Below are 16,981 nucleotides of genomic sequence, written 5' to 3'. Positions count from 1 at the left end.
AATCCTTTCTTTGAACTACTATCATGGCAAGCACTAGCAAGTCGTTTAAACGGTGTGTTCATCCGTGTCCGCGTTATTTGACACCTGATGACACACATGATCTTTGCGATATTCTGTTTGGGCTAAGAGCACACACGCGATGTCCTTGAGGGGGCATTGTGTATACATTATGAGCGCTTCTCTATGAAGAAGCTCCGGTCTCGTCTGTCTCTCTTTCTGAGGAAAGATGAGCGTCCACTTGCCCCTCGCGGTTCGGGTCCTGCCGTTGCCGAGGCACGGAGGAAACTGAGCTCGTGGGGCTCGCAAGTGGAACTGGCTGACGATCTTGAGAGGGGTCTCTCTCTCTCGCCAGCCGGAGACGACGACAGGCTCCTGGCTGATGATGGTGCGTTATCGCTGACGTCATCAGATCCAGGAGCAAGTGCTCTTTTGGGTTCCACCCAAGAAGAGCAGGAAATGCTAGAGATGGATGAAGACGCTGAGGCTGAATCCTCTCTACCTTCCTGCCCTGCATACGAAGAGCTGCCAGAGGTTATGGACCGCACCACGGCCAGGCTTGTCCTGCTGTGGAAGCGGGCTAGACAGATAGCGCCGTGGGGTCGCCTTGACGAGCGATATCTTTTCAGGCCATAACCATCCAGCTCTGGTGAGTCTCCCATTCCTTCCCGATCTTCATACTGAAATCGAGAGGGTCTGGAAAAAGCCGTACGCGGCGCGCATTCATAGTTCGTCCATTGCGAACTATGCTAGTATCGAGGGTTTGCGCGACCACGGCTATGAGAGGACGCCCCTTGTGGAAGAGATGCTATCTCTCCACAGGGCGGGCTTTCTCTCTCAAGACTCCCTCTCTGCCTTCTCCGGCCCTGCTGAACGGCAGAGCGTATGCAGCAGCAGGTCAGGCGGTGGGTGCACTGCACACCATGGCAGTGCTCCAAGCCTACCCAGCCGATCTGCTGAAAAATCCTTTATCCCTCGAAGGTCCAGGTCTCAGCCCGAACACCACAGGGGTCCTGCTCCGCCTCCTTCTGAGGAACGGAGGTAGGTGCAGAAGGCTAGTGTTGCATCCCGCGCTCCTCCCCCGCCTGCGAGCAGGTCTAGAAGGCGACGCGGATCGAGAGGTGACAGACAGGATTTCAGGGAAGTCATCCAAGCGAGACAAAATTCTCGCAGGGCTCAGAGTAATACCTCTCCTTCCCTCGGTCCAGTCGGGTCGCCATATTAATTCCCCTGTCTCCATTTAAGCTTCCTGCACTCCCCGGACCCATGATGTCCTTTGGGGGTTCTACCTGTATAGAACCCTAATTTTCGGACGGTCTGGAATCAGGCGGTCTCTGAAAAAAAAAAAAAAAAACCCCGCCTCTTTCTATGAAACAGGATGCTTTTAAATGGGTGAGTATGATCCATTTTTTACGTGAAGGAACTTCATACTGTCTCAGACCTGTGTATGTTTTTCTCTATTCACAGAAGAAATACGACGAGTCTACGGCAGACGCCCCCTCTGATCCTATGGATTAAGGTTACGGCAGTGTTTGCCCTCTCCACTCCACAGGCTGTGCGGTAAACCAACCCTTACAGCATATATTACACATAGGACCTCTGTCCTCTTCAAGGTAAGCTCCCTAAGTTTTTCTTAGGTTTGCCCTTGGTATGTTTATGCTGTCCTTTGCAGGCCTAGTGTAGACTTATGTCCTGTTGAGACAGGAGCATAACTCCCTAGTTACGCCCCCCTTATGGCTGGATAGGCGTGTTGCCTGCAGGGTTTGGGTTGCGTGTTGTGTTTTTCCCTCAGAAAAGGAATGTGGAAACATCTCAACGGAGCACCCCTCCCTTCCGGTTGTATGGTGGTGTCCGTCTACACAACACTCGTTCCAGCACAATCGGGCTTCCCCCTTCAGTGGTTAAACGAGCAAAAGGAAATTTTTCCTTTCTCCCTAGGTAAGCATCTTAAGATATTTATATTTAAGATTGCACTAGTATGTTTAACTCTGTTGCAGACGGCCTGCGTGCGAGGATCCGCTTCGTGTCCTCTCCTAAATACGGTTTCTATGGAAACTGAGTGTCTACACCTGTTGAGACAGGTGTTCACTTACATAGGAGTACCAGCAGTCCGGAGTGCTCGCTGCGGACTCGGAGCAGGTTTGGTTGCTCCCTTTTCTGCGGAAAAGGTTTTTTTATTTGAGCACCACCTGGTGACACGCTTTCCAGCTGGGGTCTTGATTCTCGGTGTGCGCTCCCCTTTCTGAGGAAAGGGTTTTTATCTGAGCGCTACTTTGAGACTCTCTTCAAGTCGCCTCATTCTAAGCCTGAGGGCTGAAGCAGCACTTGATGTAGGATCTACACCCAGGCTGTCGAATGTCTCCCCTACAGAGGGTTTGAGCATCCTTCGGTGTTTAACACCTTAGAAAGCCGTCACTTTAGGATCGATTCTCGCTCCCCAGGCCTAGTTCCACTTCCCTTTCTGAGGAAAGGTTTACGAAGTGTCTGAACTAGGAAGCTGCCCTTATTCATTTTGGAGCTTCCCAGAATCAAGGCAAACAGTGCTCCCCTTTCTGAGGAATGGGTTTGTTAAGGTTAAGAGCTCACGTTCCTCCCTGTGCGCAGGATTGCTGGAACGGACCTGAGCTCCCCTAATCCAGGGTTTCCTTCAGAGCAACTTCCCAGGACTGAGTGCTCCCCCTTCTGAGGAATGGGTTTGTTAAGGTTAAGAGCTCACGTTCCTCCCTGTGCGCAGGATTGCTGGAACGGACCTGAGCTCCCCTAATTCAGGGTTTCCTTCAGAGCAACTTCCCAGGACTGAATGCTTCCTCCCTCCTGAGGGTAGGAATCTACCAGGGACAGACCTTTGAGAGTTATGGACCTGCTACAAGGATGTTGGCGTGCCCCCTTTCCAGGGTTCACTTATAAGAGCACCACTCCTTGGTGGCCAAGTTCTCCTCCCTGTTTCCCAGGGTAGGAGCTTGACCTTCATGCTTCAGGTTTCTACTCTCCAGCCTTTATTCTGGATGTATGCTCCCCTCTATGAAGGGTAACAGTGAGAGCATTCGCTCCTGTTCGGTTGTGCAGCTCCCCTTCTGGGAAGGGTCTTCTATGAGCGCCAACCCACCTTCGTGAGATTGCCAGACCTTCATACAGGTCGCGTGGACCGGGCTGTGCACGCTTCCCCTTTTCATTAAGGGTTCCCTAAAAGACAGCAGTGCCCCCTTCTGGAGAAGCGATCCTCCCTGTGGATCAGGGTCAGGATTTTTGTCCTCTACTGTTGTCCACTATTGCAGGGTGGTCTCAGCTCCATGTTCTTCTCTGTTGACAGATAGCTTGCGAGCTTCTGTCCAGGGGAGGGTTAGTGTGGCAATCCCCTCACCTTCAGGGTTATCCCCTTTCCGTCTCTTCAGACGGCATGGAGCTGATAGTGAAACCCTCTGGGAAAACACTCTCCTTAAATCCGATCATGTCGGTAAGCGTCCCACGCTATGCCTGGGCGTCTTCCAGTTAAAACCACAAGTGTGGTAAGTGCACACACACCTGGGGCACTTCTATAAAATCCACGTGTTGGTAGGTTCCCACCAAGTTTGGGTTCCTCTTTTAAATCCCTTTTTGGTATGGGTCACACGTTTTGCCTTGTTCCCATCTATTGGAGTCGGCTCACAACCCCGGTTCCCTGGGTTCGACTCCTTTGATATCTTAGCTGATGTCTGCTGACCATCCACTATTAGGGCGCGCCACTACTAGTGGCCCTTTGAACGGACCCAGGACAGGTTTCTGCCCTCATATGGGAGCCAGTTCCTGAGGGAACTAGGCCCTATGTTGCGGTAGTTTCTGGTTCTGACAAGTCTAAGTTTCCATCGAAGCTTAGCCGTTTCCCTCAGAAGGAATTACTATAATTCCAAGCCTGAGCTGTGCCCTGGGTTCTACCCAGTCTGGTAAGTGGGTAACAGGTCAGGCCTCTGGCCGGGAGGGGTAACGTTTTGACAGCCGTCACCACGTCCTAGTAGGGGCAATTCCTCTCAGAATTGTTGCTTAGTGCTCGCTGGCTTAGCATGCACTCCCCTCAGCATGGCAGTGTTGGTATACCGTTCCCCAAAAGCGCCCTCTAGAGGACGCAGTGAGAGTTCCCTTCGGAAGGGAACGTCTCAGGTTACGTATGTAACCCTAGTTCCCTGAGAATAGGGAACGAGACACTGCGTCCTCTAGGCTTCTTCGCCATGCTTCGGACGATAAAGCTTCAGACTTTGAAGATGTATTGTGTTGCACGGGCGCCTCTTTATGTTATGGTCGCCCGGTAGTGACGCAACGGCAGCGACTGACGCGCCGCGGTGACGTCATACGCTGGCGCCGGCCATTTCATGTAGTTTTTCTATGCATTCTTCAGACTCGAGGCACGCTGCAGCGTTCCCCAAAAGCGCCCTCTAGAGGACGCAGTGTCTCGTTCCCTATTCTCAGGGAACTAGGGTTACATACGTAACCTGAGACGTTTTTCTGCACTTCAAAAATGCTGTTTTTTTTTTTACCCAAATGCTGGGTTCAGCTTTTTGGGTCATTTGATTGGGTTATTTGTAATATTTGTTACCCAGGTGCTGGCTAGTTTGTCTGCATTCTAAAATATGCTTGGTTTATTTTTTTAACCCAAATGCTGGGTTCAGCCTGTTGGGTCATTTTATTGGGTTATTTTTTATATTTTTACCCAGGTGCTGGGTAGTTTTTCTGCACTCTAAAAAATGCTGGGTTGTTTTGGTTTTTTTACCCAAATGCTGGGTTCAGCTTTTTGGTTAATTTTATTGGGTTATTTATTTATTTATTTTTTTTACCCAGGTGCTGGGTAGTTTTTCTGTAACTTAGCTGCTGGGTCATTTTTACTGTCAACTCAAATGATTAACCCCCTCACATACCTACCCAGCACTGGGTCAGTGTAACCCAATGTTGGGTAGTCTGTTACTGGTTACTGGTTACACTTGTCAGCGGTCATTCTGTGTTCTGTCCTGAGAGAAAACTGTCACACGAGAAACTTACATTGTATTCCTTTCAAATTATCACTGTATGAATAAAAAAACGTCTGTAGTCTCACCTTTTTCCATTTTTTTTTTTTTTTGTTTAAACGTATGTCACAGCTAACGTCTGCTTGGAACCATAGCCTTCTAAAAACGCAGCATTCACCAGATCTACACTCAAAGCGAAAAACACACCGGCGCCACCATGGAAGGGTTTTGTCTCCCGCCAAGCAAATGCGCGACCAGTGCTCAAACACGTGACTTCGCTGTTATATGTAACAAAGTTCCCGTGCGCTCCACTGACTTCAATAAGGCCGCTGTTGATAGTGCGCCATTGTTGAGGCTGTGGTCGTGCTATGCATTTGACAGGTTGAAACTTAAATGGCTAAATGACAGACAGATAAGATAGCACGGGGTAAAGCTGTTTTTGATGTAACATTTCAAAGTCATGAATATAAGTCATTTAATAGACACTTTTTATTATATATAATTTATAATAATTTTTGGTCCCACTTTACATTAGGTGGCCTTAACTACTATGTACGTACATTTAAATTAATCATTTGGTACAATGTACTTATTGTGTACATACATGTTTTTACATTGTACTTATTTATTTTACAAACCTATATGTAATTACATTTGTAATTAATTTCTGTAATTATCACTGTTGACCGACCCCTTACACCGTAACCCACCCTTAAACCTACCCATACCACCAAACCTGTCCCTAACCTTACCCATATCCCACCTTAATAGAAGCAAAAGAGTTTTGCAATGCAATATGATCACATTAAGTACATTGTACTTATTTTTTAATGTAAGTACATAATAGTTAAGGCCACCTAATATAAAGTGTGACCTAATTTTTTTTTACAAACTGAGTATTTGAAGTGTGAAATAAGAATCCTCTTTCCCACATATGACAAACCTACAGTGCCCTTTTCAAAATGTATAAATGATCAATGACTCAAAACAATACTAAGGCGGCATTAAAAATGTCAAATGGAATGTCAGACTGAGCCGCTTTTCCCTTTGAAAGCAACCGAATCATCACAAAGCAAATTTTACTGTGACTTTTGACATGACGCTAAAGGCATTCATCTATAAAGAGATGTTTAAAGACCTTTTCTTTGTTGCTCATTCAATCAATGTCATCTGCAGAATACTGTTTCCTAAAGGCAGCTTTGATGACGTTATGAGAAAATTACTCAGAATTTCCTCTTTGTAATTCTTTGTGAGATTCTTGCATGAAAAACCCTGTAATTGCCAGGGAAGCAGTGTTCAGTTTGAGACTACTAAATAATTTTGATCAAAATAATGAATGTGGTTTAGCATCGCCAGTGATACAAATTTGCCAAATGTAAACTTTCATTATCAGAAGTTGTTTTTGCTGTTATTTTGCTCTCCAAGAGTCATTCTGAAATTGAATTAGTTATGCGAATTCAATTATTTTGCGGTTTAAAAGTATTGGTATGAAGCCTGCGACTATCACTAGTTCTTAATATTAAAGCAACTTGTATGTGAAAACTGAACTAAACTAATACAGCTGTCCAAACTTTATGAGATATTTTCTGATTTATTCCAGGAAAACATATTACCATGCAAAAACTCAGCATATTTCAGCCTATTTGATTTTGGACAGTAATTTGTACCCTTAAAAAGCATCTGTGAGCGGTAATCAGCAGAGGCATGCTGAGACCAACTGAGGGATTTGATTACTGCAATTTAAATATCGCCAGGGCTTTTGAGCTCTACCAGCCAGCACTGAAATTATTTTCTCTGAGAATTTTAGCTCAGAAGACTGAGTGGTTATGACATTCTTTTCTGAGGCAGAATGTGGCGTTTCACAGTTTTTAATCCTTTCCTTCTAGAGCAGCACAAATTATATGGACGTGCAAAGCCGACAGCGCCAGGCTGACAGAGACTGACCACCGCTGACCGTGTTTATTTCCCATGCTGCTTTTTAACTATTCTTGTATTCTCAGTGCATGGGATTTTCTGGGCTGTTTTAATCTAATACATAAACACCTTTTGTATATTGTTTTCCAAATGGTAGCAAGGTACATTAGATTTTTTAAATAATGTGTATACATTACATATATACACACAAAATTAAAAATCAGTACGTTTTTTGAAAGATTTTTTTGTTGTTGTTGTTCACTAATGCTGCATTTACTTTATATAAGTAATTGTTTTATATAAAATAATTGTTTTATATTTTGATATATTTTTAAAAAACAACGTATTCCTCCTTCAGAAATTATCAGTGTAGTTAATTTATTTTTTGTTTTTTTTAAATGGAAACTGTGATCATTTCTTTCGGGATTTATTTGAAATAATGATTTTTTTTATTTTATTTTAACGATAGTGTATATAAATAAAATTAGACACTTTTTAGACACTTAGACAATTCTGAGAAATTAAGGCAGAATTGAAGAAAAAGATATAAACTCGCAATTCAGACAACATTCAGACTTTTTCCCCTCAAAATTGAACTCTATACCTCAATTGCAAGTTTATATCTCACAAATAAAATTGTGAGAAAAAGTTAGAATTGCGAGATACAAACTACAAAAGTTTCTTGCAATCATGCAATTCTGAGAAGAAAAAAAAACTGAACTGTGACTTTATAACTCGCAATTGCGAGATTATATCTTGCAATTATGAATTTACAATTTCTTCATTACTTAGAACTGCAAGTTTATATTTCACAGTTCTGAGAAAAAAGTCACAATTGCAAGTGTGAGTTTAAATCTCCCAATTCTAACTTTATTTCTCAGAATTCTGAGTTTATTTCTTATAATTTAGAGTTTATTTCTCACAACTGCAGGTTATATTGCACAATTCTAAGAGAAAAAAAGTCATGTTTAATGTCTCAAAATTCTCACTTAATAACTAGCAACTGCAAGTTTCTATTTCACAGTTCTTTGAAAAAAGGCACATTTGTGAGTGGAAAAAAGGCACATTTGGAGTTTATATCTCCCAATTCTGACTTTATTTCTAAAAGTTGCAAGTTTATTTCTTAGAATTTAAAGTTTGTTTCTCACAATTGCAAGTTATATCTTGCAATTCTGACTTCATTACTCAGAATTGCAAGTTTATATCTCACAGTTCTGAGAAAAAAAGTCACAATTGCGAGTGTGAATTTATATCTCCCAATTCTAACTTTTCTGTTTATTTATTATTTCTTTATTTATTAGTTTATTTCTTAGAATTTAGAGTTTATTTCTCACAATTGCTGGTTATATTGCACAATTCTAAGAGAAAAAAAATCACAATTGCTAGATTGTATTGCATATGGAAAATATAATAAATTTAAAAAATTATTTATTGCGACTGACTTTTTTTTTTAGAGTTGTGAGATGTAAACTCAAAACTGCAAGTTATAATTTCCAGTTTTGAGGGGAAAAAAGACTGAAATGTTATCAGAATTGCAAGTTTATATCTCACTTAATAACTTGCAATTTTGTGTTATAAAATCAGAATTGGGGGATATAAATTGTAAGATTGCAATTGTAAGAAAAAAGTCACAATTGCGAGATATAAAACTCACAGACTTTATTTCTTTTCTTTTTTTTTCTCAGAATTGCAAGTTTGTCTCACAATTCTGACTTAATAACTAGTAACTGTGGAAAAAGTCAGAATTGTGAGAAAAAAATGTCGCAATTACCTTTTTAAATTTTTGTATAGTGGCAGAAACAGGCTTCTATATATACACTCTAAAAAATTCTGGATTAAAAACAACCCAGTGCTGAGTGAAATATGGACAAACCCAGCAACTGAGTGGTTTTGACACAGTGGTTGGGTTTAAATGTTTTTTGCTAACTACTGCTTAAAATGACTATATTTCTTGCTTTAAATGAACCCAATTTTGGGTTAATTTTAATCTAGCCATAAAAAAAGCATACTTGTTTTCCTACCTTTTTGATATTTATCTTATCCTTTGCATCCTCAGCATAAATGCCCCTAATGTGTTCATGTGGTCTGGTGTTTAACATCAATTAAAAGAGAGCAACTGAGATGCATCGTTACATGATTTCTCTTGTTTCTGTCTTCAAACCTCCATCCTTTCTTTGCCTTTCCCTCCTATACGTTTCCCTGACCCATATGTGTGTGTGCGTGTCTCATTAGTGAGGTGGTTGTGGTTGTGTTCAATAAAGCACAGAGCGGGTTCCTCCGATGTGCTCTTCCCTCAGGCACTGTGCTGCAATCTCTCTTTCCCTCCTGCCTTCTAATAACATGTCATCCCTCCTTCACTGCTCTGACGGCACAGTGAAGCTGATGAGGACAGATTCAAGTGCCTGTGTTTCTTTAACCTTCCTCATCTCTGCTCTCCTCTCCTGTTCCCTACCTGCCATTTCCCTTAGAAAGGCCAGGAGCAGCTCAACGCGGTTGCTTTCTGTGCACGTGTATGTGTGTGAGCGACTGCTTTCTACCAGTCCTCTGTTTCCAGCACTGCCCCTCTGAAGAGCGCTGCGCACTAACCCAGAAACCTTTGCAGCAGACAGCAGCTCAACTAAAAGAATTTCTCCTTCGCTCCAGTGACAGCATTGCTATGGCAATCGTTAGCCCTCTGGAGGTGGAGATGCTGATGTGATATGCTGGCCTAGTGGCTTGAGAAGACTGGATCAGACAGGCCAGTTGAGTGGGACAGTAATCACACACACTTCTCAAGCTATGCATAATACAATGACAATGACAATACAAACTTATTATCAATCTAAGAACTCAGGATCAGTATCACTAATACTGATACTACAGCTAATGCCTCTATTAAACAGAATGTTCTTTTGATTGTTTTCTGATAAAATGTGACCCTGGACCACAAAACTAGCCAAAAGGGTCATTTTTTTTTAATTGAGATTTATAAATTATCTGAAAGCAATACTTGGCTGAGACACAACTATTTGAAAATCTAGAATCTGAGAGTGCAAAAAAATCTAAACGTTGAGCAAATCACCTTTAAAGTCGTCCAAATGAAGTTCTCAGCAATACATATTGCTAATAAAGGTTTTATATATATATATATATATATATATATATATATATATATATATATATATATATACGGTAGGAAGTTTACACAATATCTTCATGAAACTTGATCTTTACTTAATATCCTAATGATTTTTCACTAATACTGATACTAAAGCTAATGCCTCTATTAAAGATTAAAAATTGTATTTATTTTCTGGGTCACAAATGGGTTTAAAAATGGGTTTAAACATTTGTTAAAGTGCCCCTATTATGCCTTTTCAAATATGATATTTCATGTAGTGTGTCATGTAGCTGTATGTGAACATAAACTATCTGCAAAGTTGTGACGCCGACAGTGCACTATAAATGAAGTTTTTGTCTAACAAAAAAAGAGTCGGCTCACATTCGCCTAAACGAGTCGTCAGCAATTCGAATCTTTTTTCTGTAACGGCCACACGTCACGAGCTACACATTTGCGTAATGTTCGCCCACGTTCAATTTCGCGAACAACTTGCCCGCCCACAAACAGTAGGCCTACCATTTTCACGTGGATTAACGTTACATCATGTCAAGAAGACGTCCTGCGCTGTGAGAGTGAATTTGTTTTATATGCCCTTCCGAAAGATGAAACTACCAAGAATGAGTGGTTAACATTAATTTTTTCAACACCTCAGCAGTCCAATGCCAATCTTGTGTTGTGTTCGCGTCATTTTACTGATGACTGTTTTTCCAATCTTGGGGAGTAACGTTACAACGCGGGATTCACCAAACGCTTGGTTTTAAAAAATGGATCAGTGCCCAGTTTATTTGGACCGGCTTGCTCCTCTGAACTTCTACCTGTAAGTATGATTAATAATTGATGATTGTATTTTCTAGCGATCGTTCAAAATACGTCTTTGTGTACGTTATGGTGTGTAACAACCCCGCACATGTCTTGGTAAGCGGCTAACTTGCGTTTCTGTAGTTCTGTTGTTCAGCTGTGAGTGCAATGTAGTCTAAAAAGTCTTGTGATTGATGCAGCTTGACTGTCTGTCTGCCTTATTAGTTTAAGCAATGATAATGATAAACGATGGCTTAACGCAGTGTTATGGGTTGTACGTTACAGTGTTGAAGTTCACAACATAGAGGTGTGCCCGGTTCGCTTACAAAAGCAAATTGCAAGCACTTTCCACAGTTATAATATGACACCCACTGAGAAACGTCCTGCTCCAGTCGTGCTTGCAAAACAGTTTCTTGTCGATGTGCCACTTCAACCGTTTCATCGTCAGACTCCGGCTCGAATTGATAGGGTAAAATCGAGGCTATCTTTTCTATGCATTAACAGGTCTCCACAGCTGTCATTCAGTTATGCCAATGGGCGTTTCGTTTTGCGCTGAAGCGGTAGACCAATCATGCAGGACTGCACCATCTGACCAATCACAGCAGTGAGGGCTCACGGAAAGGAGGGGTTTAGAGAGACTGATTCTTCGAACTGCTTCACACGAGTCGTTCACGAATCATTTAGAAACGGGGTAAAATAAAATCTAATTTTTGAGAAAACTAAAGTGTTTTTTGAACTTGCATACATGTAAACCTGTTTTAAGAGACTATTACAACAATATTAACTACCTTTAACATGGCATAATAGGGGCACTTTAAAACATTATTAACCGCTGTATTAATTTGCAGATAACCCTTTGTGTTTTCCATCAACAACAATAAAAGGATCAACTTATATACTTTAAAGGTGCTGCATTTAATTTTTTGACTGTACTAAAGTATAAAATGTAAGTTCACATATTTATTTCTCTGAAAAACAATGCTACAGCCAATTATTATACTTTGAAGATGTGCATTCCGTGTCGTAATGTCTGTTTTTGTTTTGGTCTGTGTCACTTCACACGCTTACAGTTTATCTAATAATATTTTGACAGCCTGGGTTGCCAGTTTGCAAAAAACACAACATTCTGCAGATATTAAAGAGAGCAAACAAACTGGGTCAGAGATCGCCCATTCTACTTGATCTAAAAGGCCCCAGCATCCATTTAGAAAGCTCTATGACCACATGTTAAAAAAGGAATAATCAACTCATCTGCTCACAGTGTAAGGTTCGTAGACTTCCATTGTCAGTTGCACTCTTCCTTGTTGCATGTTGTCAACTTGTCAATCTGGCAACCGATGTGAGAGTCGAGTCTAAAGAGGGGGGAAGGGGAGAAACAATATTAAGAATTTAGTGTGTGGACACAACCACCCAACAATGATAAAAATCCATTTACCCTTTTCGTTTAATCCCTAATAAACCCAAACCCTCTCAATTATCAAGCCGTTTTGATTTTATGAGCAATTGACAAGTTTGGAGTATATATCAGTTGCATCACCTGCAGCTGCGCACACATTTTGGTGGCAGAAACACACTGGTAACAAGTGGAGGGAAACTGGTCAAATCCATGGAATAAGAGAAAAAAATGTATTGTTGTGTCTTTGGATGTCAGAATCGGAATGCAAATCATTTTTATAGAATACTGGTGTCAAAGCTGACGTTTAAAGCTAAACGCAGATGTTTAAACAGAAAGACTAATGGATGAAACCTGCTATGATTACTCTACTTTTAAAGCATAAATTTGGTTTAAACAATTTGTTTAGATAACATTCACATATGCCGTTCATACAGGGACATATTGTATTACAGTTACAGCATGAAATACTAGTTAAACCTTTTTTTTTTTTTTTTTTTACATTTTACATAATATTTACCTATTTTATCTTTATCTTTTTTTCCCACAAATGCAAGTTTACAACTCCTAGTTTGGACTTCAATGTAATCCAACGATAGCAATTTTGTCAATTCTGAGGAAACCCAGAAGTATGGGATTTAAACTCAAATCTACTTTGAGACCACTACTAAAAAAAGTGTAATTTTCTGCCATCAGATAAGCTCCGCCCACCAAAAAACATCATCACTGCTTGCAAACACCAAATCGGTCTATATGACATCATAGTGCTCAGGCCCCGCCCATGACCGTTGATGGTCCCGTATTTGCATATCTCGCCTTCAGCCGGTTGAACGCTGGCTGCCATTTTCTCTGCGCTCGAGCAGCTGTAGTGACAACAATGTCTCGTAAACAACTGCAGGTGTTTTGTATTTAAAATGTTAAAATGTAGTGTTACTATAATTAAGCTCACTGAAGTGGTTTTCATCCAGGTATGCTCTCTCTTAGCCATAGGACCTGCAAAGCTGCGCATCGCATCACGTTGCGTTCTTCTGAGGTAAATTCTGGTTTATTCCTCTCAGCGCATCTTCTTCAATAAGCGAAAACTAGCCAAGATGAACTTGATGAATGTTCACATTTGTTTAAGGAGGTGATGTGGGCGTTTACCTACGTGTCCGCATGTCTCACATGGATGTTTAAAACATTTGAACATTTTTAAAGAGGAGCCGCTCATGGGTGTGATCACATTAGAGATAATGAGTTTAAAAGGGAACAACTGGAACTCGAGTTGGTATCATACGGATTTCTTTTATCAGAGAATTTTTTTTTTCCGACATGACTTACTTCATTTAAAAGTAGACATTTCAAGCTTTCTATACATATATTTCTCATGTCTGTGGAGGTATTCGCTAAGATTCAGGTTGTTTTGTTTTGTGTCTGTGAAGAGAGAGACAAAGACCGAGACAGCAGAGAGTACACCTCTTTATTTTACAAAAGCACATTTTGTTTTGTTGTTATTATGACTATACAAAAATAAAAGTAGACCCTTTGCAGGTTCAATCGATACCCTTTAGATCTTTTCAAGAAAAAGACGAGACAGCAGTGCGGTCTTCAACCCTAGAGGGTTTAACAGATGTTTTTCATATCCGCGGGTTATCCCAATAACGTGTTTCCCACATCGTCCCACAGCAACATTAAAATAATGTAGATTAGTGCAATGTTTTATTCATGTAACATTTAATATTGGGGTCATCCAAGTTATTCGACATATTTGAACTTTTTTTTAAAGTAACACAATAGTTACTTTTCCTGGTAATTAGTTACTTTTATAATGATGTATATAATGACTAACTCAGTTACTATTTGAGAGAAGTAACTAGTAACTATAACTAATTACTTTTTTATAGTAACATGCCCAACATTGTGCGCTACCGAATACACCTAAATTTGTTTACGTGTGCGCAAATCATTTTACTCCAGACTGCATTCTGAACGTAGGAAGACAATTCAAGGCAGGTGAGCAGAGCTCATTATTATATAAAGTAGGGCTGGGCGATATGGCAAAAATGTATTCTCGATAATTTTTTCCCATATTGAACGATAACGATATATATTTCGATATAAGCTGTTGATGTTGCCAGCTTTAAAATAGTATCCCAACAGTGACTAAAGCCACAAAAATTAAAGGGTTCATTAAATTACATTTTAAAGTATAGTTTATTAACAAAAACAGATTACAGATTTGGCCTTAAAAATTAAAACAACTTACTAAAATAAATTTAAAAAATAAAAGTTGTGACAGAGTATGGTAAATGAGAGTAAATGTACAAAATGTAAACTATTGTAAAAACATAATTTGTAACAATTATTTATTTATTTATTTATTATTATTAACATAATTGTTTATTTTCTCTATTATAGGTTGAGCTATTTAAATTAGAGGCAACCACTGCATTTTGAAACAATCTACAGTATAAATAACAAAAAATTACGACACAGTTCTTTCTTAATCGTATTAAGTGCAGATAATTCAGCCATAATCTAAATCTAATCATAATCACATAATCTGATCATAATCACAACCTATCATAGCCTACATACTAATAACAGCTTAGATATGTCATGTAGCCTAATTTGTGTGCATTGGGGAGTCACTCTCTAAACAAGGGGGATTAAAATTGATTTTGAATGCGCGTGCGTTTTTTGCTTTCGGTTTCAGTTTTAACATTCGCGCCAAACTCTCAGCTGAGGTGAGAGTCACTTTTCAGATAGCCAAACCACTTATATAACGGAATTCATGCTACCTATTTTTGTCGACAGTTTCAACATCTTTGGATAATAACTCGAGGTTAGTTTCACTTTCGTCGCTGCTTCCACTCTCTCTCTTTTTTTTTTGTCGTCCTGGTGTTAAGTTTGCTTCGCAAAGTGCGGTAGGAAATGAACTTTGTACTTTGACGTGCACACGCACGCTGCACGCTGATTGACTGTTGTCTCATATTTCTGCTGTGTGATTGGCTCTTAGATTAATCCATATCGAGCAAAAAATGTCTAGAGCCTATCATCGTTATTAACAAATTTTATCGCTATTCGATATGATATCGTTTATCGGCCCAGCCCTAATATAAAGTGACATGCAGCTAAACAGGTTTCCGTTAACAGAGCTAACAAGGTAAAAAGGGTGTTGTTTTACACAACTATTGAGGAATTTTAACCAAAGTATGTTGCAGATATTTAATGACGACCCTAAAGAATCACACCATCTTGTAGAAAAATGGGCATCCATTCCGATGTCCCCTTTAAAGAAGAAGTGGGTGGTTCTAGACAATTTAGAGCATGAAATCATGTTCATTTCAAAGGCTGCAAATAGTTTGGTTTTTCTGTATTTAGACAAATGTGCAAAAACGGTTACACTGCAAATTAGTGGCTTCATGTGTCTAATCATAATGACATTCCCTCCAGACATGGCAGAGTTATTAAAAACAGCTTACCTCCATTACAATATTCATCAATTTATGTACTAAATAAACAAAATCATTAGTATTAAAACACACACACACACACACACACACATAGGATGTTATCTGTATAACAGTATACCATCAGTTTCAAAAGGTTTGATACATCAAGTTCAATCCACCGATTCCTAATGTTTGAGAAAAACAAAAACAACAACTAAGAATATTGTGCATCCATCACAGCTTTCCCCTGTACATCTTTTGTGTACCTACACAGACAACATGCCAAGCACACACTAACATTTATTTTCACACATCCCTGGGCCACGAAAACAGAATTTCAGTGAAGGAATATCTACATTTTGCACTTCATTCACAGGTACACAAACAAGCGAGCATCTCTGGTTTAACCTTCACATTTTTGCTTATACTATTAAGGCCTTATTGCATTGTGCCGTGAAGAGCCAGGTTGATGGATAACTGTAGAAAAGCACAGTGAGGCACAGAGGATTCAATAACCTCAATTCTTCATCACGCATTGACATCCCATCTTCTCACCGTCTGGATTTTCACTGAAATCAGCTTCTCCCTCACCAATAATACTCCTTAAATTCCTTTTTAAATGCCTCTGCCTACATTTATCTGCCTTTGCTTGTTAAATCCTGCTTTTTACTTGCAAAATCAAGGAATCTTCTTTTTGTTTTGTGCTGTAATGGATGAGAATGACAGCTGTCTCTCTTTCCTTGTGGACCAATAAAGCAAATTATAATCATTATGATGTGCATATTATATGCCATTAGTCTCAGGTCCTCCCTTGATAATAATTATCTACCCATCTCCGTTTGAGACTCATTCATATGCAGTCACTTCACAGTATTGCATTGAAAATGTAAAACAGTTTAATTTCTGTAGATTCTATGGAACGACTGGTCTGACATCTTCCACTCCTTTTGCTATATAAAGAGTGAATTTTCCCTCAAATCATAACCCTAACGCACAACACACATCATCACACACCAACCCAGACCTTTGGGTTTCCATGGCGACCGTGATGATGGTGGAGGGGTGCTGTATTTTGCATTGCTGCGTGAGCTGAGGAAAGTAAAGAAACTGTGGGGAGCTGTGTTTACAGGCCACTGATGAGGTCTGAATGTGACAGGCCATTACAGCCTTTATAGCACAGCACGTTTTAGGAGGGAACAGAAAAGAAGCATTAGAATTGCAGACACCAAATCTCATTTACTGTATGTGAAACCGGTGCATGTTTGCACTAGGGATGCTCATATTGACCGTTTAACCGTTAACCGACAGTAAGAATTTTAACCGATTATTACTATCAGTTAAACGGTTTAAAAGGGTTTTTTTTCTTTTTTTT

General features: G+C 40.1%; 1 protein-coding gene across 1 annotated transcript in view; it reads right to left on the bottom strand.

The window, feature by feature from the left end:
- Window positions 1-16,770, bottom strand: part of LOC141303557 (ADP-ribosylation factor 3-like) — a 22,022-nt gene extending 5,252 nt beyond the window's left edge. The window contains exon 1 of the mRNA XM_073832438.1: window positions 16,605-16,770. Coding sequence (XP_073688539.1) covers window positions 16,605-16,770 — 166 coding nt within the window. The remainder of the gene's footprint in view (window positions 1-16,604) is intronic.
- Window positions 16,771-16,981: the final 211 nt, after the last annotated feature.

Source organism: Garra rufa, chromosome 1 (assembly GCF_049309525.1).
Source record: "Garra rufa chromosome 1, GarRuf1.0, whole genome shotgun sequence".
NCBI lineage: Eukaryota > Metazoa > Chordata > Actinopteri > Cypriniformes > Cyprinidae > Garra > Garra rufa.
The sequence above is the reverse complement of the archived record's forward strand: the minus strand, read 5'-3'. Positions and strand labels throughout refer to the sequence as shown.